At 39.7% G+C, this 24474-nt stretch overlaps 2 protein-coding genes across 2 annotated transcripts in view; both read right to left on the bottom strand.

Moving 5' to 3' along the window:
* The window catches only part of ABCA13 (ATP binding cassette subfamily A member 13), a 175708-nt gene extending 167417 nt beyond the window's left edge, over positions 1-8291 (bottom strand). Inside the window, exons 1-2 of the mRNA XM_058813952.1 lie at positions 8058-8291; positions 2023-2395 (exon numbers count right to left, since the gene is read on the bottom strand). Of these exons, the coding sequence (XP_058669935.1) occupies positions 2023-2091 (69 nt within the window). The 5' untranslated portion in view covers positions 2092-2395; positions 8058-8291. The remainder of the gene's footprint in view (positions 1-2022; positions 2396-8057) is intronic.
* Positions 8292-9560: 1269 nt separating this feature from the next.
* Positions 9561-21229, bottom strand: UPP1 (uridine phosphorylase 1). The gene is made up of 9 exons (XM_058815224.1): positions 21191-21229; positions 20253-20335; positions 18517-18582; positions 15619-15736; positions 14973-15131; positions 13849-13963; positions 13186-13395; positions 11614-11760; positions 9561-10181 (listed from the first exon to the last, which is right to left on the bottom strand). The coding sequence occupies exons 3-9, from the start codon at positions 18567-18569 to the stop codon at positions 10042-10044; spliced, it is 942 nt and encodes a 313-aa protein (XP_058671207.1). The 5' UTR covers positions 18570-18582; positions 20253-20335; positions 21191-21229; the 3' UTR covers positions 9561-10041.
* Between the last annotated feature and the right edge of the window lie 3245 nt (positions 21230-24474).

Here is a 24474-nt window from a genome sequence, read left to right as displayed (position 1 = left end):
GCTTTGCCCAGGCACTGAGGGGAACTGGAGCCTGAGCGCTCATGACATTCTGGGGAGATGCACCTTGGAGGAATGGTGAGTTTTGGTAACAGAGCTGATTAAAATCATCTGGTTTTAATTCCATTTGTCCTCTAAATTAGGGCATCAGAATTTGGGAATCACATTTCATCCTTTACCTAGCTACAAATTTGGATGGCAATAAACATTATTTAAACAGAAGTTAAGAAATGCAGTGATAGAAAATGAGAGTAGTATATTTGCCTGGTAGTGAGTATCTCCTGAGCTTCTAGAATCTGTAGTTCTGAAGTAAAAACTTCTGAAAACAGGAATGCGAATGTGTCTTTCGCACAACTGCAATTTCAAACTCCAACAAGTGAAAATGTACCAAAGAGCCTTCCCTGCCTTTGAATCATGTTGATAGAAGGTGCTGATGCCAGCCTGAATTTCAGTCACAAGAACTGTTCCTTTCAGAACTCACACATCTGCCACAGCCCCTGCACCCTTCACTGTGTAATATGGACTAATGTCACATGGCACTCAGGACACTTGGGTAGTTCAACTTCTCTCACTTCTCTTCCAGCCTTAACTGCTGATAAATAGCCATGAGGAGAAAATTGTCTTACACAGACAGATCTATATGATTTGGAACAGAGCTGAAGCACATCAGATCTTTCAGGAGGTGCTTCTCTTTTCAGATTCACAAGGGTCTCACCACCTCTGCGCAGGTGGACAATGCACCTGGATTTCTCCTCCCGTACTGCAGATGGAGCTCAGAGCTCACAGCTCAGAGCTTGCACAACAGCACACAAGGAGCTTGTGCAAGTTCCCCAGGGCAGCTTCTGCCTCTCAACAGGCAGAACGAAGTTTGCTTTGGATCACCCTTGTAATTCCTGGCTTGGAGAAGTCTGCTCCTCATTGAGTTCTCTATTCCGGAAATCTATCAATTAGACAAACTTACTACTTATATGAATTAATTCCTTCAGAAATATATGAGGGAACACCACACAGAACAGGAGGAGAAATAGATCCACATGCAGGAAAACGGGAGATACAGAGAAGCCACTTGATGCACCCCGACTGAACATAAGAACTCTTCAGGCATGGAGAAGAATATGACCAACAGCATCCTTCCCCCAAAAGTATATTTTATATTAGAAAACATCACTTTCATTAATTTGGGGAAGAAATGCCTCTCTAAATCACTATTTTATTGAGGCTAAATATTTCTAAAATGGAAAGCTGTGTGCTTATTTAATTGAAAGAATCCTATTCAAAGCAGCCAACATGCTTCACTGCAAATCCTCACGTCTTTATAGACAAGTGAAATCTGTGTGAAACTATTAATTGAAGTGACCTTTTTTCCCCACAAAAATGTTCTCTGACTTGAGAAAATTCACTTCCTTCTATCCTAAAAGATTGTTTCCATCACAGTTAAGGTAAAAGACATCTAATTTTCATCATTTTAATTTTGACTTCTGTTGAAGCAGCTGCCACATAATTTTGCATATTGGAATTGGAAAGGTTAAATTAGGCTTTGGAGAGCAGATAAGAAAGGAAATGTAGAGGTTTTTACAATTTTTAATACACAATACATTCCCTGTATCGAGACTTTGATCACAGTCATGCAAGCTTTCTTATTACCTATAAGCACCTGTAATGTGAAGAAAATTGATTTTTTCCCTTGCCACTGCTAACCAGCACTGCTAGTATCTAATGTTTATTAAAAGATAAGAAGTGGCTCTTCAAAACTTTTATGACATTTGTCTCATTTTCAAATTGGGGAGCAATGCTGTATTCAGCCATTTTAGAACTAAAACAACATATTCTCTACTTGTGTTTTCAAGAATTAGGTAACAAAAGGCAAAACAAGAACCACTTGCAGCCAGCCTGTCCTTAACAATCTGCAGTGAAAAGGGAAAATCAATAGACACACTCTCTTCAATACTAAATACTAATATTATTATTTCCAGGTACTAAAAATATTTAAATATTCATTTTTTTAAATTATTTCCAAGCACTCACCGGTTGCCGTACACGGCAGAGCCAATTTTTCCAGAACAGAGCCTTGAATTGGTGTATAGCGTTCCCCATATCTTCTTTTCTTTCCTTCACCCACTTGCAGAGTGGACTTTCTAGCTCAGAATCATCTCACCAAGCAGTCCAAACGTATTATTCAGAAGCTGATTAATTCCAGCACAAATGAATAGTGCAGGAGATTTGCCTGCTTCCTCAGAAATGATGAGATTATGTTTCTGCCTCTTGTTTTGCTTTCGTTGAGGAATCTCATCTTTCTGTTTTTCTTCTCAGTGCAATGAACAGTAAGGGGATGGGTTCATAGAAATGCCTTCAGGCTGCTTTACTCCACAGCATACATTCTGCTCTTGTTTCTACTTTTCTGGAATAAAAATGGATGCAAAAAATGAAAGGGTGGAGAAAGCATATGTAACACACATTTATCTTTTTGCAAAGTTTTGTGACTCTTTGTCACTTTAGCGTTTATGTCTGTTTGTTTGCAGATGCTTATATTTTGGAAAAAAAAATAATAGGAGGAAAATAAATAGGAAAATAACTCTGTTTCACGACATAGCCCTAAAAATGTCAGTTTGCTTCTAGAACATCGTTATAAGTTCACATCTAGCACTGTAGTGGTGCCAATGCCTCATCAGATGATTGTTGAATTTTCTCTTGTGGAGTGCGTATGTCTGACATTTCATTTCATTCTCCTTTACCTACATAGAGGGGGAATATTCCAATAAAATATCTGCTAATTAATTGCCACATGCCACCTGGGATGAAAATCAGTCTTACAGCAGCAGTTCCTTCAACAAAGAGGTGGGAGAGCAATTCATTCTGCAGAAGGGGAGAGTGCAGACCTGTGGTGGCAGAACCAGTGGGAGACCCAGCAGGAATCTGGTGATGTAGAGGATGACCACCCTACCCACCAGGAATGACATTGTGAGCAGAGGAGTAAACTTTTGGGGTTCTTTTTGTTCTACACAAATGAATTGCCTATGAATCTGATCCCCAAAAGCTCTCTCTTGTGGTCAAGGGAGACACACAATACAGCCATTATATAAGGTAATTCAAACCACCTATAATCTCAGTAATGATTCACACACACACACACACACACACACACAGAGAGGACAGAATGATGCCTGAACAAATATTCTTAATTTCTTATTATTGCTGAGTAAATTGCATCACTGCACTTTCTACAAATATATTCCTATTGAATGAAAAACACACCCTAACATCCACAGCTATTTTTCCCCATTAAGAGTAAAATCCCTCAAAATATAAAAACTTTTTGGATACAGAAGTCAACAAAGAGGAATCCAACTTCCATTAGATTTAAGCCAAGGCATCAATTTTAAAAGTTAATAAATCTACTACTTCTGCAATGGAGAACTGCACATCTGCAGGTCTAATTATTTGTGCCGGTTTCTATGGGATGAGGATCAGCTAGTATTTGGTGCCTTAGCTTCCCTTTCCCGGGCTTTGGATTTGGGTCACCCAGCATCAGTTTTGGCCCTTCAGAGCACATTCTAAACTTAGTTACTCCACTTCCTGGGAAACTGACTGATTAGTCTGTTAGAATGTCTCTATTTGAAATGGTGCAAATTTCTGGTTTAATTTTTTTCTTTTCCATGGTTCAAGGAATAGAGAAAAAAACAGACTAAGTAGGTGTCCTGAATTCATCAATTTTACATACTGGTAAAAATCCCCTCCCAAAAAAGCAGAAATCACAGATGAAGTCATGGCAGAGCACAACACCTTCATTTCTCAAATATGGTGGGATTTCCTTTTATATCCTCTGCTCTGAGACTGAAAAACTACTGAAGTAATCATTTAGTTCAAATAGAAATGTGAAAGTCCTCAGGACATACTAAAAAACCAAATAGTTTAATGTTTACCTGAATGACCTAAAGCACATATGTGCCTTTGAGTGAGGATTAACTAATACCTTACCAAGGAGCTCCACCTCACACTTGGGTGGCACTTCTACTTTCAGCCAAGCTGTACTAAAACGCCTGATATTTCAGAGCATGGACAGTCACTCTTCCTGCTAGGATCAAAGGTGACATTCTGTGATAGCAGTGATGCAGATTCTGTGCACAGCAGAAGTATGCATTTTTAAACAAATATTTTTCAGAAACTAAAACTGAAATACTGTTAGTTAATTAATTAATACAACTGTTCTGGAAAGCCAGGAAGCAGAATCTATAGAATGTGATTCGTAGGAAGTTATAAATTACTCAGCATAATGAATTACATGCACCTTATCTAAGCACCTGATACAGAAGACAGCTCCTGTCTGTAAGCGTGTGAGCTAAAGCAGCTCGCATGAATCATCTGCCAAATTATTTTGAACAAGCCTTTCTGCAAAATCTCTGCCCATCCAACTGTGATGTGTTAATTTATTATGCTCTATATAATTACGTTCTCATAAATGTGGCATACTATTTTCACAGAACCAACTATTTTGTATGCAATTAGTGTCCAGTACTAATGAACTACTGACTCCCCCTTCTGCTGTATAAGACACTCAACCAAAAAACACCTTTCACCATCAAGTTACATTGACTTCATTTGTCGCTTACTTCATTAGAGAAGTCTCTCACTACCTATAGAAATTCAATCTTTTGAATTGGAGACACTCTTTTGGTGTCTTCCAGTGGCAGACCTGTTTTTTTCTAGAATGAAATTTAGGAAAGCAAAAGATATCCATTCCACCAAGAACAATCGCTGCAGTGACATTCTGGGAAATTTCTTCTAAAAGTAATTTTAGAAGACACAGATTCTATGAGCTTGATTGTATTACTTTGAATGTCATAGAAATATGAGAATTATTAAATCAAACCATCACCCCCCAACCCCAAACCAAACCCTTGGCACAAAAGATATACTATGAAAATGAAACACAGAGGCAGGAAAATATCAAAGGAGTAATAAATATTTTTGGAAAGATGGATCAACTATATTGCTGCCATCCTGGAAGCTCTTTTGAATCCTTAGGTTTCATCAGAAGAGCATCAAGCAGTATCCCGTGCAAGTACCAGCCTTAAAAATCTATATTAACAATATAATTATTTTGCTATAAACAACAAGTATATTAACTGAATGTTTTCGGGGTTCCTTGACAAAGTGGCTGTAGTCAACAGAAATGTCTCGAGTATTGCAGGGCAAATTAGAAAGGCGTGGATTTCATCATGTGCTCCACTCACTCCTTCTGGAATGGAAACAAAAACAGGCTCAGAATTGGGTCTTTGAGTAAGTACAAGGCAGGGTGACCTGCCCTTTTTTTTGCTTCTGCTTATCTTTAGCAGGCTTTGCCTCAGTTTTAACTCAAAACATTACTTTTATAGTATACAAGTTATCCAAAATCACTGGAGCAGAAAAGGCAGAAAAGCTCCTGCCAGCATCCAGTTCTGGCTTTAAAACTTGACTGCTTTATAATATCATACCATCAACACGCCACGTCTAGCCTGGAGTTTTAATCCAATGTAATTAGAGTAGGCTGGCAAGCACTTTCAAAGAAACATAATTTCATATGTTAAATAGGTTGAAGCCTGGGAGCCAACAATACTGTTTGGTATGGACAGGAATGCAGTCAAATCATGTGAGAACGATGGCTGGGAATCTGGCAAAGGAACCTATTTTCCTCTCACCACCCACCACTTCTTTCAGAAGGTTTATTAAGTGATCACAAGGCTTTCCTTTTAACATTAATAGGAATACTACTTGTAAATATTTACATGGGCCAGACCTGTGTTCAGACAAAGTGCCTGCAGGATGGCATCAATTAGTAGCATCTTTCCTGGGAGACGCCTTGTGTGTGCAAACTTGGGGCCTGGTGAAAAATGTTAGTTGTGGGCCAGGTCAAATAATGGGGCTGATTAAAATGGAGCTATGTGTTAAACCAACAAAACAGACCCAATCTCCCAAGGAGGCTGGTAGTTTGAGCTTCTGGGGAGCTCTAAGAAGTTTTCTCTCATAAAATTACAGACTGATAGGAAATTGAAAATTTTCTCACAGCTACAAGCTCAGCACCAAGAAGAAGCATCTGGAATCAGGCTCATGTGTCATGTAAAACCAGCTCTTGTCTCTTTTGCTGCTGCTTCACTTTGTTTGTAGCCCAAGCAAAAGCACTGTACCTGTCAGCATTACTCTTTCTTCTTATTGTACCACAGAGTTTCAGATTTTATATTGCTCTTTTCAGCAACCTCCTTTCTCTTCAGCAGATTGGACTTGTAATTTAATCCAATTTCCATACTCTGGAGTATAATATTAAATGGTAATTATTTTAGAAGGATAAAACATTACTTTTAGTCACTCAAAGACTGAGAAACTTTCAGGAAAAGCAGACCTCAACATTTTGTAGCAAACTACAACAGTAACATCAAATCACACTACTGTGCCTTCTTGTATTGAGTTGTTGCACGCAGATCCAATCCTCAAAGCCCAGTTTGCTGCTTTGGTTTTCTTTCACCTGTCCTGACAATGGAAATTAAAACCACCCCTGATTCAACCATATAACATTTTATTTAGGAGTATATATTGAGATCCTGACTTGAAAAAAATCCAGTTCTGTTACACATTACACATTGCAAAATCCTGTACAAAGAAGAATGTTTAAAAAATGTGTTGCCTATTGCATGCATATATTTTCAATAAATACTGAAATTATCAAATTATTTCACTTGGTTTTTAAAGGACAGGTTAAAAAATTTGTTGTCTAACCACTTTTGCACATAGGTAATTCCATAATGTTCCTTTTCAGAATTTCTCAGACCTTCCTTTAAAGAAAATCCTTCTCTGAAACATACCAAGATGCCAAAAATAAAAATGCACTCCTTGAAGTGACAGAGTTCCTGCTCTATTTTTCAATCTCTTGCAAATGTAAAACCATTACATTATAGCCTGTCTTCTTTATGATCTCAACCATTTCTTTAATAAAATGGTAGGAATAAGCCAGAGCACCATGAATCACAGAACAAACCATTGGTAGGAACCACTTTTTTCTCCCTTCCTGCTTCCACTCTATTCATACCTTATGCATTCCTTCTTTGCTTTTATCCCTTCTGAGCCCTGGATTAAATGGGTTGTATAGTATTTTGCTAGGTACAGGATGGCATAGAGAACCACAGCAGGCCCTTGATTTGAAATGAGTTTCTGGAGTTTGCAGAATTTGTAAATCTACTAGGAGACACTGCATTATGTAATATTGAACATATATGTAATGCCATATATGTTTTTTAAAATATCACCACTCCAAATCCTGATTCATGTTCTACAGAAAGAATGATAATGGATATATTGAACAATTGACTTGCATATAAAACCTGTAAATATTGTATAACTCTCTGAAACCTACAGGAAGGTAACTTCTTGGCGGGATACACACAAGTGACTCACTTCTTTATCTCCCTGTCCAGTTGCAGTCATAAGGGAAAATGCAATTGTTCTTATCAGGGTAACATTCTGGCAAGTTTCCTCTGAAGTCAGGAAAGGTATTTTATTGCATGTCAGATGTGTCTGTAGAGTGACCTCCTGCATTAGGAACACAGCATCAGAGGAGAGGGAACAGCAGGAACAGGAGGATACTTGGTATCCTTTGATTTCTAATTTTAAGCTTTCATATGTCCCTTTACTCCATGTGGTGGGAAGCCCAGAAGAAAGAAATGTATAGTGTCCTAAGGAACAGTGGGAAGGAGGAAGGACATACGGGCAAAAGGTTAATGGCTCATTTTTCAGAGGCTTCTGCCAGGGTCTTGGCTATTGATTTAATACAATAGTTGCCTCATCCCATGAATGCATGAGCCTTATCTCCAGCTTGGCGAGGCCACAAGACCATTTGTATTTTAGCAGACAGTACATAAGAGTTTTCATATGAGTTCTCAGAATAGAAGCGCCTACATTATTTGACTGTAAATACAAAAACTTTTTGGTTTCATTTAACAGCACACACTATTAAAATAATTATTTTTAACAATTTTCCAGGTTCACTCTATCCTTCCTTTAAAAAGACAAATCACATCATTTTAGATTCATACCTCCAGGACAACTGTAGTAACATGCTTCCCCAGAGCTTCACAGAGTGACATTAAGTGTTTGTTTCCTAGGTAAAGCTTTTTTTTTTTTTTTTTTCTCTTTAGATACTTCTTATTAAGAATTTCTTATACAACAGAAAACTGTCTCATCCAAACCCATGCCCGTCAATCTGGTGTAAGACTTCCTTCATCATAAAGTGCAGCACGCACTAACGTGATCTTGTTTTTTATCTCCTTGTTGCTGTTTTGAGAACAGGACCTTGAAGAGAAAAGATGTGCTTTGTTGCATGTTTCCCAAAGGGCCTCACAGACTTCACACAATGCCTAGGCAACCACCAGGCATAGTTAAACACAGAATTTTTTATTTTTTTTTTTAATAAAGGCAAAACTGTTCAAACAAAATGTGGGGCCATTCCCACTTCTCTCCTTGCCTTAAGCTTAGGGAAAAAAAGATTTTCTCTGATAAATTACCTTCACTGTATATCCTGATCATAAATAAGAAAATGTGGCTTTAAAATTAACAGAAGACTAGATTGTAACTTTGTAAAAGTTACTAATATGTTTTCCAGCTTAAAGACTCATCAAATTTAGGGAGACTGATCCTCATTGGAAATTTCCTGTTCATGAGTCACCCTTCTTTTTTTAATGTTTTCATCACATTGTTTCCAGTCTCTGTCACTTGGTGACTGTGCCTACTACTATCATCCCTCTCTTACAGTTCTAATTCTTGTGCTTTTTAACAGCATTGTAGACTGCAATCCTCACAGAGAAAATCTCATTTTGCTGGGTCAGCCACAGCTGTTCTGAGAGTTTATTCAGACTTTTTGATCTGTGACCCCTGCTAGGACTGGACCCTCCCCCACTGCAGTAGAAAGAAGGAAAAGAAAAAAGAAAAAAAGAAAAAAAAAGAAGAGACAAACACATTTTCTTTAACTGACCAGGTACTTACATTCAAACCACAGCAGCAAAGCAGCAAGGAGTATGATTAAAAAAAAAATCCCAAACACTTAGGCCAATGTTAGTGGAAAAAACTGCAATTGCAGAAGGGATTTTGATGGCATGTAGCACTAAGAGGTATACTCCAGTTCTTCAGAAAAACTGAGAACCATTCCAACAGTCAGTGTTACATCCTGAGAATGGAGATGAATATCAGTTCAAAAAAACAAAAAAAAAGAAACAAAGTAAAAGCAAGAAAAGAAAAGGGCTACCACAATATAGGCTTGTGAACGTGCTGTGCATCTCCTGAATGCCTTTGGTTCCTCTTCATAAGCAGGAGTCTTGTTTCAGCAAAAGATTACTATACCTTAATGCAAAATTACTTAATGCATAAATATTTCCTGGGTATTGATTCAATTCTTTAGTTAAAATATTGCTGGATTGATATCGAGGCAGTACAGCCATTCAACAGCTCAGTGTCAAGTGCTTAATGGTTAGAAACTTCAGTCCCACACTTTGCAATTTCATGAAATTTTAATATATGAAAATAGTATTGTTTATTTGTCAAATTCTGCAAAAAAAAATAAACTGCATTCACTTTAAGTTTTATTTACAAGTGAAGCAACAAAGACAGTTATAACTCATATAATTTTTTATAAGAACAAGAAAATTATTCAAATTTTTAAATTCATTTGCTGGTATGCATGTACTTGGCCCTAAAGTTTGATTTTCTCTCTAGTTTTTCCTTTACAGCAGAGTTAAATAGGTTTTTTTATGTTTTATCACAGCCTTGTCCTTCACAACAGATCTGCTTTCTAAATTCTCAGAAAAGTGAGTTTTCTATCCAGCAATGCATAACTAAGCAAACCTTAAGTGAAGTCCTTCAGCACATTCAGTTCCCAAAGAGCAGCGACATAAATGATTAACTTCCACTGACACACGGAATGCTGTGAGTTACTTTGAGGCAAAAGACCTGCAATGCACAGAAGTCATAACCATGACCAGAACTGTACAAGGGCCTTCTCCTTCTCTAAAACATGAGATGGCTATTTCATACTTTCCCAAGACTTTTCTTAATGAAATATCCCACTAACTTCTGCGGCCTCTGCTGGTACTCCACCAGGACATCGTGTGGGCTGCTGATTTGATCCCCCTCGAGTCGGTTCAGAAGAGTGACACACACTACAGCAGCTAGAAATGAAAAGATAGCGTTAGTTAGGAATGACACTCTTAGGTTTTACAGTCCAAAAGCATAAGCATTTGAACAAACAATTTAAAGAACAGAAATACAAGAGAAAACAAACCCCAAAAAAGTGTGCAGTATACTATGAGATGCTAGGGGACTAGCATGCTGTGGATGACACAAGGTAGAAATAGTTTAAGGGAACCGCTTGCTACACTAATAAAGACAGAGCTCTCAGGCAGCTGCAGACACTTATTGTTATATCACAATTCCTGTGTTTTCCTTGATAGGAAGTACATTTCACAAGTACCCAGGACATGCCTGGCAGGAAGTGCCTGGCACAAGGTTCTAGCAGTCCTGCCCTGAGTGCCTGTGCTGAAGCGCCATCCCTCAGGAAGGAGCAGATAAGCTGCCTCCACATTCATGGACAGGGAACACTGCAAGCACATGAGGACCCCAAGGATCATCTCAGGCTCACGTGCTGCCTTTCAGCCATCAGAGCCCCAAAGGCAAAACCCTTCCTTTCACTCAAGCTCAGGTCTGTCACCCAACCCTGTAACTCTGCTCTGTCTGGGGTTTCTGCCAGTGGCAATTTGCAGAGCACAAACAGTAAATACATATTAGAGACCTACAAAGCAGAGACAGCCAAAGGCCTCCTGAATTGCTCAGGGATAGTACTGGCTGAGTTTTTAATCCCTTTCAAGCCAGTAAGAACTCAGTGTATTTGATATAACCATTGGCTTTTTTGCTTATATTTCATCATTTTGACTTCCTCAATCTAAAAGTAGTTTGAGAAACACCAGTGTTTTAAATCAGCATATTCCTTGCTAAGGAAAGTGAGAGAAGACAGTTAATATGGTAAGAAGAAAGATACTGTATTATATTTTTAATTTCCCTTTTTTATTTAGCATGCATTAAAAAAATTTAACTCATTTTATGATTTGGAATGGTTTATTCATGATGCTACTAAAAATCTTCAACTGTTTAAAAATCATAGTCTTAAGTCTACAGAAAATAATTATGTGTTCCATTTGATATGAAAGTATAGAAACTGAGTATAGTTACATATATACAGATCTGAGAAACATCTGATTGCTTGAACTAAGCAGTTGCTTTCTGTAAACTTCAAAGCTAACTGGAGAAAATAAATGAATGTCATAGGGTAATTACGTACTTTAATGATTTACATGGTTGCCATGGGCTGAAATAGCAAATGACAGAAGTAAACTGTGTAAAAACTGCATGAGGAATTATGATAAGTTGTGACAAAACTGATGCAAATCAAAAAAAAAATGATAGAAACAAAACTAGAGGCAGAAATATCTTTTATACGTATACATGCAGAAGGTATGTAAACATTCCTTTGCAGTTTTTAGCCACAAACCCCCTGCAACACAGAAAATTTCCTATAGCTAGGATAAAGTGACTAAGTTAGTTTACCTTTGACACCACTGAGATTACACATTGCAGCAAATACAGAAGACTCCATCTCAATGTTTCTCACACCAGACTCATAAGCATTCTTCAAATATTGCAGCTTTTCTTCTTCATCATATAAGCAGATTGCACCATCCAACCTGCCCTGTCCTAGAAAGTAATTTCAGAGTGATGAAATCACAGACCAAATTCAATTTTGAAAACACCCAGTTATTACAGTCTCCTCCATACAGTACTCAGCTTTTACTACGACTTTATTTTTGTGCATAAGACAAATAGGACAAAGTGATTCTTAGCTATTGCTAGAGCGTATACATATTATTTGTATTCTTTATAATCATGGTAACTTAGTGGTAATTGGTGAATCATGGTAACTTAATTAGTCTTCTTCATCTTCAATTCTCAAATTCACAAACAGGAAAATGTATGTTGTACATTCCCACACGTACAAGTACCAAAATTCCACCAGAAATTTTAAGTTTTATGAAAGAGCTGTATTTTTAATATGTTTAATCGCTGTCTAATAAAACTACCAGGCTTAAAGATGCTGTCCTGTTTCTACCTTAAAAGGATGAACATTTTATTACTTAGAGGCTTTCCAAAGTAAGAGATTTAGAGTCTTTTAAGCTAACTAGCTATTACTGTTGTAAATTTTGAGAAAAAATTCACTCAAATTATTTAAGAACATCACCTACAGACAAGACAGCAGCAGGCTAAGTGCAGTAGACTTGAAATACACTGTATTTTACTCAGTCTCTTCTTGGGTTTGGGAGATGCAAATTTTTGTCCTCAATCCTGTTCTCAGCTTTTGCTGTATGAGTTGAAAACATCCCTGACACATTTTTAGTGTTGGTTGCACCTGTGGCTGGTGCCTGAGATACACAAACTTACACTGTGTGCTTCTGCCCAAGCTGGAGCACATCGATGAAGATCATTTGTCACCTACTCAGCAGCAGACAGAGAAAGTGGGACGAGGTGCCACTTACAGTCTGTTCTCACAAGGTTTCTGAATGAACATCTAGATTTGGGAGATCAGAAAAGCACCTGAATGCCTGTATGTTTGTCCAAAATAGGCCTTGTCCGTTTGTGTCTCCTACATAGCTGCACTGACACAACTCAGCAACTTATCTTGGTTGTCTGATCACTGCTTTGCTCAAACTAAAACAAGTTCCAACTCTTTTTTCATAAAATATTTGCTTTAGATACTTCACCAGTGCAAAGAAAACCAACTCTAAACAACTCACAAGTAATTCCCACTCCTCTAATCCCCTAAGATCCTTCAATAAATCACAAAATTTTGTGACAAATACACCTGACAGGTACATGAGAAGTGTATAGTAGACTATATGTACTTCAGAGGATCTATTAAAGCTGGGGAGAAATCTCCACAAAATTAAAAGTTTGATGCAGCCAACTGCTAAGTACAATGCTTGATGGGTTAATTGAGATTTGTGAGACAAGCCAGAGTAGGGAACACATTCTGTTAGTGAACTGGAAGCTTAATATTATATATTACTCAATATTTATCTATTGCTGCTTACCAATATTCTTCTGTTAGTCTATCACCAGACTTACCTTCATAGAAATCCAAAGTGCACATGGTGTTTCCAATGACTGTATTGAACTGACCAATTTCTTTACTGCACTGCATCAGCTCCTGAGCCAGCTGTTCATCCAGGTTGGTGCTGCGAATTACTGTCTTTCCCAGAACAACCTGTTCCAGCTGAGGCTTGAAGGTGGCATCGACAGACTGCCTAGTTATAACCACTGAGCCTGGCTCCAGACCTGCAGCAAAAGGAAATAGATATCCCTTCACAATGCAGTTAACTAGTGGTTTCCAGATATGAAACATACATCTTGACCCAACCCTGCTTATCTTAAAGGTGAGGATTTTGCCTCTGAATCCACCAAGAGAATTTTTTGTCCATGCCTAGCTGCTTCAGTTTATTATTACAAATAATTTCTGAAATAATGAATTTTTTCCTTTTTTGCTTACTTCTTATATTTTACATACAGGACAGGAATGTCCTTCTTCTGACATTGTCAGATCTTTAAGTGCATTTTCCCTATGCAAAAGCAGACATTGCCTTTACTTTCAAAATCACAAAATAAAAATTAAACATCTCCTGTGGAAAACTGCTCTGACCATTAGTATCTTACATGCAGAGAGATGCTTTACTCTCCTGCAAAGACACTTTGGTTTGCAGAAAGGAAGAAAGAAATCAAGAGGGGAAATACCTATTCCACCAGAGGTGCCGATGCGAATGATGGTTATGTCGGAGCACTTGGCATGATACAACAGTTTGATCAGCTCGTGCAACATGATTGAAATAGAAGGAATGCCCATGCCGTGCTGAAAAGGAAATAAAAATTAATATTCCACATTCACATACACAACACAAAATATATGTGGAAGAAACAGCTGGACATTATCCCCTGCCTGATGCTGTTTTCCCAAATGCCACCTAACTCACTCCCAAAAAAACCCCAACCTCTGGGTCTACAGAAGAATACTGAAAGGGCCTACAAATAGACTCCTACTAGCTTTGGCAGACTGTGGATGAAATACAGTATTTCCAAAAATCATGAATTACAGGACATTTACATTCTCACAAGTATAGAGTGTCCTTTCCCAATAGCTGACAAAAGCACTTCATCACGGAGCATTTCCTAAACACAAGAAAAACCCCACTCTGATTTTCCACCAACCTGAAAGGCTAGTGAATAGTTAATTTTCTTCAAAACACAGACACCATGGTTTAGTCTTGACATTCAGCAAATATAAATCCACATTAGCTTGCACAATACTCTGATAATTACAGCTTACAAGAAAGGGTGCAAAATAATACTACAGTTTTGCAATTGCAATTGAAGCATGTAATTCTATCTACAAATTGAAGCTATGAATTTCTTTAAAATGCATACCTGGGTTGGTACCACCAGTCCCATGGAATACTACTCTTAAGCACATTTGACAGTGCCATTGCAGATACATAGATCTGGGTGTGGTACAGACATTTTCGCAATACTCCACATGCATGCACCAAGTGACTTTTTTCCCCCATTTCAGGGTACAGAATAAGGATGAGACAACAGGAACTGCTCAAAAAATATGCGAGGCCATTCCTGCAACACCTCAGTTGTACACTGAGGAAAAAGGGATGCAAGAGGGAGCAAAGCTATTAAGAGATTTTACCTTTAAAAAAAAACGGCTAAAAAGAATCCTTAATTATCTGACTGCACTATTTTGAGCACACTGTTTAGGACTGTGAAGTATTTAAAAGAAACATGCATTCAAATTTTCTGCTTTGAGCAGCATCAAAACTGGCCCATGTCCCGTGTCAGAGGAGGGAGGCACTTACGCTGACGGACAGCACAGGCCCCACTTTGTACATGGCGTAGCGGTCGGTGCCCGCGCAGATGTTGGGGTAGTCACACCCGGGGCTCCCGAGCCCCAGCTCCTCTGCTATGTAGGCAATGAAAGCTTTCATCCGGGAAGGGCTTCCTCCAACACACACAAACTGGGGTGGACAGGGTTCAACAAAACAAAGTCAGTTGCGTGATTCCGCGTGTCAAAGAACATGCAAAGAACAATGTGAGTATGCAAACGCCTTCAGTTAGAACAGATTTATCCCCAGATATGGTGCTCCTCTTAATCATTCTAAAATGCCATGAAGAAGAATTATGGGGAAAAACTCAGCTGTCTACAGGACTCAAATGCTTTCACCCTGTTTAAACTAATGAAAGACAAATATTGATATGAAGACCCAACAAACAAAAGTGGTATCTGAATAGACCCTATAACATTTGTCTTTTTACTGCATGAAAAGAGATAGTCAAAAATGATTACCCTCAGCTCTGTTGGATAGCAAAATCACAAGAACCCACAAAATTTTTCCCCTTTTGTATTCCTGGTAGACTGACACATTTAGTCTTATTCTGAAGGCAGCTACACTTTCACCTTCTGCAGAAAAGCTCAGGCTTGCTGAACAAACCAAAGCATCTCACCTTTACATCCCCAAACAATGTTGGAAAATCATGGGTACCGGTCCCAAGAGCAAAATGGTACAGGATGTCTTCTTTCATTTTCTCCAGGTGAGGGTTGCAGAGATGAATAAAATTCTCTCTACCATGAGAGCAGCATTGTGAAACACATAGAATATATACAAATATATATAGAATATATACAAACATTGAACAGATGACAATTCTTCAAAGTCAAGTAGTCAAAAGTTGGGAAATGCCACACATACAAATTATTCTATATTTTTTCCTTGTACATTGTGTTAAAGAAACCCTAAATCCAGAAACACAGGATGAAATTGCTGTAGAAAAGCGCAGACGTTCAGATGCATTTGCAACAGTGCAATCCTTACCTAATTTTTATCTAATTTTCTTAAATAGTATTAAAACTGGGTACCATAGTAGGTCTTTATGGTGAGCAGAGCAATGGGAGCAGGACCAGGGAATGGTCAATAACCCACCATATTATACAGGCAATCTATAGCAAAGCTGAGAAGCAAAGCTTGACCTCTGTTTTGACTGAAACTCTGTCAGCCACCTGAGAAGGACAGGATGATTTCAGCTTTATGGACAAGCACAAACTAGATTTCTGGCACTTCGTCTTACTCTGTCATACAGACAGGAGAAAAAAAACCCTATGGCATGAAACTGATAACAAGGGTACAGAGGATCTGAAAAACAAAAGACAAAAGTGGAGATCTGAAGCAAGGAGAAAACCATAGAATTGAAAAAAAATATTCAAGAAAAAGGAAAAGAGAAGAAGAGGTAAAAATAATTCACTTCTTCCTAAGTGCCTCTTGTAAAGAAATGACACATCTTAAAAGAAAAATAAAAATTAATCTGTCTGAAGAGACGGCAAATGACAGGACAAGGAGGGAAACCTGAACTACTTGGCCTGTGGGATCACATTCATGGAAAATTCAATAGTGGACTAACTAAACAAGCTGAATGATTTATAAAACGTCTGCTTTCTGTGCTTGATGTTTTAAGTTGAATTGAAACAGGTAGGAAAGACTAGTCAACAAGCTTAAGCAGAACACTGGCCAGTACTTCAAAGTAATTTCTGAGAGATGAAATCAAGCAGTAAATAGCTTCCAGACACAAGAAGATGACTTAATAATTTAATGAAGGCTCAGTGGAGGCACAGCATGGCTCAGCAAATTCAAACTGCTTTGTCAGAGGAGACAAACAAAAGACTTCAACTGGACTTCATTCAAAAAATCATTAGGACAACTTAGGAACAACTCTGAAGGCTAAATAGAGGTGTTTAGCACTATTTTAGATGGTCTCAGTCACAAAGTTATCTTATCTGCCTTCTAATGCCTCTCCAGAAGGGAGATAAGGCAGAAAGGACCTATGCTTTCCATTACTTCCTATGCCTTATCTACCTATGCAGGATGAAGGAAATCTACATTTGCCGAGATGCCCGTGCTGAGGTCACTGAACTGTTCCTCAGAACCAAATAGTTCCAACCCAGATATTCTGAGTATAGCAATTTCTTCTGTTCCTGATGGTCTCTCTCCAGCATCATTAATTATCCAGTAACAGCTGCACAACCAAGGAAAGAGGTGTCATGCCAACCCACCCTATCTGTCCCTGCCCACCACAGACAATCACCCTCAGCAACAGAAAGAGCTGCCCACCCAGGCAGCCAGTCCATTCACCCTTCAGTAGGAATTCCCTTCCATCTCCCATGGTCTCCATTTGCCTCTCTTCGTACAAATCCTGCCTGAAGTGGAACCAAATTCTTTGGCTGCCTTTGTTCTTCCTTCCAAGAGACCTGTTTGACTCAGGGAGAACTGAAGAGCACGTTTATGGCTTGTCATGAAGACACAGACAACCTAGGAATTCACCAGCTCATATTAGCAGAATTTCTAGGTTGCCTCCCCTGAATTATTCCTGTTCAGTTTTGTGGGACTCTCTACATTTATTTACTGGGCTACTCACTAATGCAGATCCAGTATCTGATGTCCATTGGAATGGTTGTCACATACAAATAGGATAGGCTATGATTTGGAAAAAAAAAACATTTTTTTAATTAACACTTGCAATAAAAGCCTCTCTCCAGGAAATAAATCAGGGAAAGGCAAGGCCTCTAACAAAAGTTCAAGGGAATTAATGAGATATGTGCCAACACCACTGTTCTCATGCCTGGCCAAAGCACAACCTCCTTCCTCATCAGTAGCTATATTCCACTTTTTCATATCACAGCCCACCAATAGCATTCTCTGACCCACAGCCTCAACACAGTGAGGGGCTGTCACCAACTTGCTCAGCTAATCCACACATCTGATTGCAGACTTGGACCCTGGGGTAAAATGAGAAATAAAAACTAGCATCTAGATATGTGTATGTAAGATCAATGCCATGGATTTACAGGAGAGGCAAAGTTTGCTTGATAAAAATCCTTGGCATGCAAAGCTCAGGAGCAGAATATTTATTTCCCTAAATCTGTTGTAAAGCACCTACAACTTCTAAGGGTGTAAGTAAAATACAATTCCACAGACAAAAAAAGCATGTAGCAGGTTTTAGTAAAATAAGCTTAAAGTAAGAATTAGAGAAACACATTGAAATATTTGTTTGAACTCTTGAAGCAGCAGCCAAAATCAGCATTTCAGCAGCTCATTGGATTAAAATAAAAATAAATGAAAACATCGCCCTGCTTTGAAGTATTCACTGTTGAGAGAAGTTCAAATGGCTCACCAGCAAAGTCCTCTGTATAGGTGTGGTAAAGCAATAAAGCATCCAATTGTCAAAAGATCTGCTACTGGATACTTGGCACTAGTATCATAAAATTTATCTTAAACTAAAAGAGTGTGTAATGAGTTTGGGGAGGAAATTTAAGTGTAAACTTGGACAAAATAATTCATTTGTCAATCTTACTTTGAAGCCTGTCCATCATCAGATTTCTTCTCATTTGAGGAACCAGGAGCCATGTATGTCTTATACCTAGAATTATATTAAAAAAAAAAAAAATATATATATATATAAGTGCATCAGAATAGTCCCATCTGTAAAGCTGGAAGCACTAACAGAGAAAGAAACTTTGTATTGATGACAACTACCATGAATATTAAATTCCCCAAATAATCCAGCCACACTACAGCTTTTATAACTGGAGCAAAAAGAGCAAAATTATCATCTACAATTTTTACAGCTGAGCATCACCACTTTCAAACCCCCAAGCCTAAATTAATCCCTTGCTATTGCAACTCCCACCTCACCACTACCTCTGTTCTGTGGGGTGAGCAGCTGCAGATTCACCAGCCACAGAGAGGCAAGTCTCACTGCTAAATCACTCACCCTCTTTCCTCCACACCTGCCAACAACAGCGACTGCTGAACCAGCTTCACGCCCCTTCCACCTCCAGCTCCAGGTCTCCAAAGCTCAGGTCTACCTGGCAGACACCTGAAACCCAAGCCCAGGCAGCATCTTACTCATAATATCCTCCTCATTAAACTCCTCCTACTGACCTTAATAGCACTTCTTTCCCTTTGCTTTCACTTCAGCATTAAACTCCTCCTACTGACCTTAAGAGCACTTCTTTCCCTTTGCTTTCACTTCAGCATAAAGCAAGGAGCCAGAAACTAAAACACAGCTTCAAAAAGCCACAGCTCTCAGCTTATCCTCTATCCTGAATACCTTCTTTTCTGATCCATTACCTTAACCTATATGCAAAACCTTCTCCCTGCTGCATTCTTCTTTACATTTAAATAGACAAATGTATCACTGAGGCTTTCCTGCTGGTCTGAGGACAGAATTATAATTATAGGATGATTAATTCGTTATTATTTTCAGAAGTGACTAAGGCTACGTGCTGAAGTTGGTACTTTCTGGGAGTGTCTTATAGGAAGTATTGAATCATAACATTTTGCTCTACCCTCCATTAAGAAGGGCCTGACAGCACAGAGATTATAACAGAGACAGGACTGTAATCCTTAAAAACCCCAGGATTACACCACAAGGAAACAGGAAGAAACTGATCTTGCAACAGAATTACATAATATGTGATTTTTCTAATGAAGTGTGCCCAACCTAACAAAATGAACAAGAGACCTACCAGTTAAAAGCCACTGAATAATGGAAATGTATTAAAATTTATAAGGACAATTCATTTTCTTCATTGAAAATATCAGCCTTTATTAAGTAGACCCAAATTTGCAGGTACTAGGTATACCAAAAGTATGCAACCATCTATGATCAAGGAGGGGAAGTATAAAAGTTGCATTTACAATCAACAACACTTCCTTGCAGTGGTATGAAGTATAGTCAGCTACTGCTGGGCAATACCACATACCACACACATCACAGGAAAAATACATCATTTCTTCCTGCAGTGCCACGAGTCCTGATAAAGAGGAGTTAGAAGCTAGGAAGAAGAAACAGGAAAATGATTTTCATGTAGCAAGAAGAAAAATGGCTGCAAATAAACCAAGGATATTCATCCATCTCTTTTTCACAGTATTAAGCATCCACAAGATTTTTAATTGTTCTGGGTTCTGATCCCCTAAGTAATCACAGGTACACTTGACACGGGCACACAAGGTACACAGGCACACAAGTGAATACACTTCAAAAAGCTGAGAACAACGTTCTGACAGTCCAAAGGTCCAGCTTACCCCCTCAAGAGCACCCAGCTGGAGGTGCCTTGGCAGGAATTGAAGGACGGAGCGAGCACAAAGCAGCTTTCCCATGGTAGACCCTGACAGCAATCAGGTAGTTGTTGACAAGCTACCAGTTAATGTAAAACCACAAAACTCTCACGCTGTCTAACCAAATGGAAATTTTTACAGACATGTCAAAAGTTTCAGCAGTCTTCTTCAGTCAAAGTTAAAACTGATGCTCAACAATAATGTGCTCCAAGCAGGGCTCAGATAAAGAATGGGCACAGCCTGTGTTAAGGTGTGCGCACATCCTAGAATGGTTTGGGTTGGAAGGAACCCTAAAGATCACCTGGTTCCACCCCTTCTGCCATGGGCAGGAGCACTTTTCAGTAGATCAGATTGCTCAGAGCTTCATCTAGCCTGTCCTTAAACACTGCCAGGGATGGGGCATCCACAACTTCCCTGGGCAAAGTGTTTCAGTGTCTCACCGTACTCAGCGAGACAGTGAGTTAAAGATTTCTTCCTAATATATCATCTACGCATCGAAATCCTCAGACTGGTGCTTTAAACCCACGCAGAATCCACTATAACTGCCATGTCTCATTTCCCCCTGCCATCCCTTATTTTTGAAGGAAGCCCACAGCCAATGGTTTCAGCCGGAAAAGCTCTTGTTCAGTGTTCGTCCATCATCAGGAAGAGCTGCAAAATCGATTTTACCCTGCCGGTCCCCTCGCTGCTGGCGGGGCGCTCCCCCGGCTCCGCAGACCGAGCAAGCGGCTCCATCCGCCGGCAGAAAGGAGCGCTCGCCCGGACCCACGCCTGCCGCCGCCGCCCCCGCTTCCCTGCCCACCCTCCGCCCCCGCCGTCCAGGGATGGAGACACGGCGGGCATCCCAGCATCCGCCCGGGAGCGGGCCGCGGCTGCCGGGGCGCACGGCGGGACGCGCTTCTCACCGGGGCAGCGGGATCGGCCGCTGGGAAACGCGGAGAGCGGCTCGCTGTTCGCGGGCGGGCTGCGGGAATCCCGGCCGAGCCACATCCCGCCAGCGGCGGCACCGCCCCGCCCCGGGCCCCGTTAACTCCCTGCGCGCCGGGGAGGCTGAAGGAGCGCCGCGATCCGGGGCGGGCACTGCGAGCGGCTGCGGCGGTGATGCTGAGAGAGATGGGGGTGCAGCCCGGGGCTCCGGGCATCGCCGGGAGAGCTGCTGCCAAGGGCACCGGCCTTCGGGAGGACCTTATCATGGAGATTACAGATACAGATACAGATACAGATACAGATACAGATACAGATACAGATACTGATACAGATACAGGTACAGATACAGATACAGATGTAATATACGTTAGAAATAATTCATGCTGTTAAAGAGTGTATGTTATAAAGATTGTAAAATCCGAAACGTGTCTCTGACCACCTACGGCCAGAGAGCAGATGTCTATTCAGATTCCAAAGAATTCCCGGACACGGCTAAGATAACGTTCGACGCTTTAGCGTGAGAATAGACGCTTCCAGGGCGATGATCATCGGTATCTCGAGTCGTCGGAAACCGCCTCAGAGCGATCATCGCTCTGCAGATTACATCAATCAAGATAGCCAGCAACGCCAGAACTATATATCTGAATATACGGCTTCCCCGGAGCCCATCAACGCTGACTCTCCACCTGGAGACGATCTTTGTCCAGCTCTGCATACTGAAAGAAACAGCTATGAATGTGAAGAGTAACAAAAGAAACTGGGACTCCTTCGCCTCGGGCACAATAAACCGTATGAAACCTCTCCATAAGAAGCAGGTCTCGTGCAGGGGGTAGGATCCGATGTGATAGAGGCCGGATCCAGGTTCACCCAGTGCCGATACCAGGCTCGAAGCTGTCTCTTTGGCTGTGGTGGTTTCAAAGACCTTAATTCAGTCGTGCAGAAAGATTAATAAATCTTTTCGCAATTTTTGACAATTTGGCTCACGACTGATCATTTATGTAGTATATGGTGGAGATAATTCATGCTATTTATGTATAAAATATTGTAAAATCCAAGCTATGTCTTTTGACCACCCTGGACAACGTTAGTTCCTGGACAACGTTAAGATTATATCAAGTCTGTTAATGTATGAATGGAACCTTCCTGGGCCATGATGACTGACTTCCCTGGAATGTCCGGGGCACTCAAGAGTGATCTGCACTTCAAAGATTGCATCTACTACCGGCGCCACCCTTTACATGTGAATGCCAACTTCTCCGGAGTGCTATGACATCATCCGGACACCTAGAACCAGACTTTTGTCTAACCCTGTACATGTATGGCCCCAGTTCTGCATGTGAAGGGATACAAAGAAACACTCAGTCATTTCTGCCCCGGGCAAAATAAACTGTATATAAGCTTGCTGTGAGAAGCAGTCGAGGTGAACAGGGGGAGACTCTGACATTCAGGGATCAGATCCATTTGTTCACCCAGCACCGAAACCCAGGCTCGACACTGACTCTTGGCTGTGGTGGTTGTTTTTCGAAATTCTGTTTTGCTGACAATCTAATAAATCATTGCTAAATTTTCTTACAAATTTGGCCCCCAATTTGATCATTTATAACAATTTATAACACAGATGATACAGATACAGATGCAGGTGTCGGCCAAGGATGGCAGAGTCGGCTCGGTGCCTGTGTCTCTCTGTCCTTGCGTGTGTCGGTCGGTGTGCACACACCATATTCCCACTCTCATGGACATGTGGGCACAGCAAACGCGGTACGAGAAAAGAGCAGAGACGGTTTCGGCTACTGGAAGCATAAATTTAACATTGTTCATGTTCATTGTTTCAGTAACTGAAAGCACCAAACCCACAATCCTGCAATGCAATTTTAAAAGTAAGTTTTCACACCAGAACCACTCTGTAGTTTGTCATAGTAGGGAGTACTTGGGAGATGGAGCAACCAAAATCTTCATGGTAGAGAACTTTCTGTGCCTCAGGACACAGAAGGCACAGTAAACACATTAGGCATAAGGCATTGCTGAGATGTATTTCTTTTAAAAATCATGTATAGGGCATTTAGAGTAAAATTTATTCATATCCTATCTCACACCAAAGGACTTTGAATGGGAATATAAGAAACAGAGATTCCTTGCACAGATGCATTTCTAGGCATGAACAACATGCAAGAGGAATTGCTCAACAAACTCAGAAAAACGTCATCTGTTCAGCTTGTTTAGATTTCCAGTGGATGAAACAGAAGAACAGGTTCCTAATCCATCTCCCATTTTCCTGTTCTTTAAATATATGTCAAGACTTCCAAGCTACAGGAGTGGACAAACACCTTAGAAGAGTGTTTAATTCTTTGGAATAAATTTTTCCTTTAAACAGGAATATTACCTACCCCTTCAACTCAGGATCCAGAGAAAAGTCTGCTTTAGATTTCAGGTAATTTTCCATTCAGCTATATATTAAGAGAATCAATGTAAATTGCTTTTTTGTATATAATAATAAGGTTACTATAGTTGACCTTGTCTGAAATGTTCAATAATCTATGCATTTCTATGAGTCTAATAACTGGTAGTAACCTTTGCTCTCAGTTTTCACTAAAAAACTTTAAATCTTGTTTTAGCTTCCTGGTTTTGTAGTGTAGTGTTTGGGTTTTCATTCCATTTTGTATTTTAGTGGGAAGGATACTAATGTCGTTTAGAAGGGTGAAAAATACACAGCCACATACTGGGGTAATAACAACAATATGCGACTGGTGTCCGTTTTCAGGTTTTTCTATTGCATGGGTGAGAATTTGAGCTATGGAAAATAAGGCTGTCTGTCATAATCAAATGTATTCTCCCTTGTGCTCACCATAAACCATTTTCACAGTCAATTGGTCAAATAATTCACTGCAGCTGTTTTACCCACTTCATTTTGATTTTTCAGTTATTCTGGATGTTTTGTATCATGACAGCTATTAATAGAAGGACAAAATGTGCTAAGACTGAACTTCTTTATTTCTATTTCATGCTTTTTCTCCCACAATATAGCATAATATATAACTACATTCTGAAAAAATATCTGCAGGAAAGAGCAAGAATATGAAGCTATTTATTTACAGAAAGAAATTGGGCTTAATCCTACCTATTTTCCAACTCAGCTTGCATATTCATCACAGTTAATAGTATTTAAGAAATAGATAAGCCTAAATCAAGGGAATTTTAGATGCTTCAGAAGCATCTAAAATGGGGTAATTGAATTTTTGTTTGTATTGCTACACAAAGAAAGTTA

Source organism: Ammospiza caudacuta, chromosome 1, assembly GCF_027887145.1.
Source record: "Ammospiza caudacuta isolate bAmmCau1 chromosome 1, bAmmCau1.pri, whole genome shotgun sequence".
Classification (NCBI taxonomy): Eukaryota; Metazoa; Chordata; class Aves; order Passeriformes; family Passerellidae; genus Ammospiza; species Ammospiza caudacuta.
This window is presented reverse-complemented; position numbering and strand designations above follow the sequence as displayed.

Bases quoted from the DNA above. Each gene is read 5' to 3' on its own strand.
- UPP1 (XM_058815224.1), bottom strand. From the start codon at position 18,569: ATGGCTCCTGGTTCCTCAAATGAGAAGAAATCTGATGATGGACAGGCT. The intron at 15,132-15,618 runs GTGAGATGCTTT...TGTCCACCCCAG, and splicing joins CATTGTTTGGGGATGTAAAG to TTTGTGTGTGTTGGAGGAAG. The intron at 11,761-13,185 runs GTAAGTCTGGTG...ATTACTTTCTAG, and splicing joins CACTTTGGATTTCTATGAAG to GACAGGGCAGGTTGGATGGT.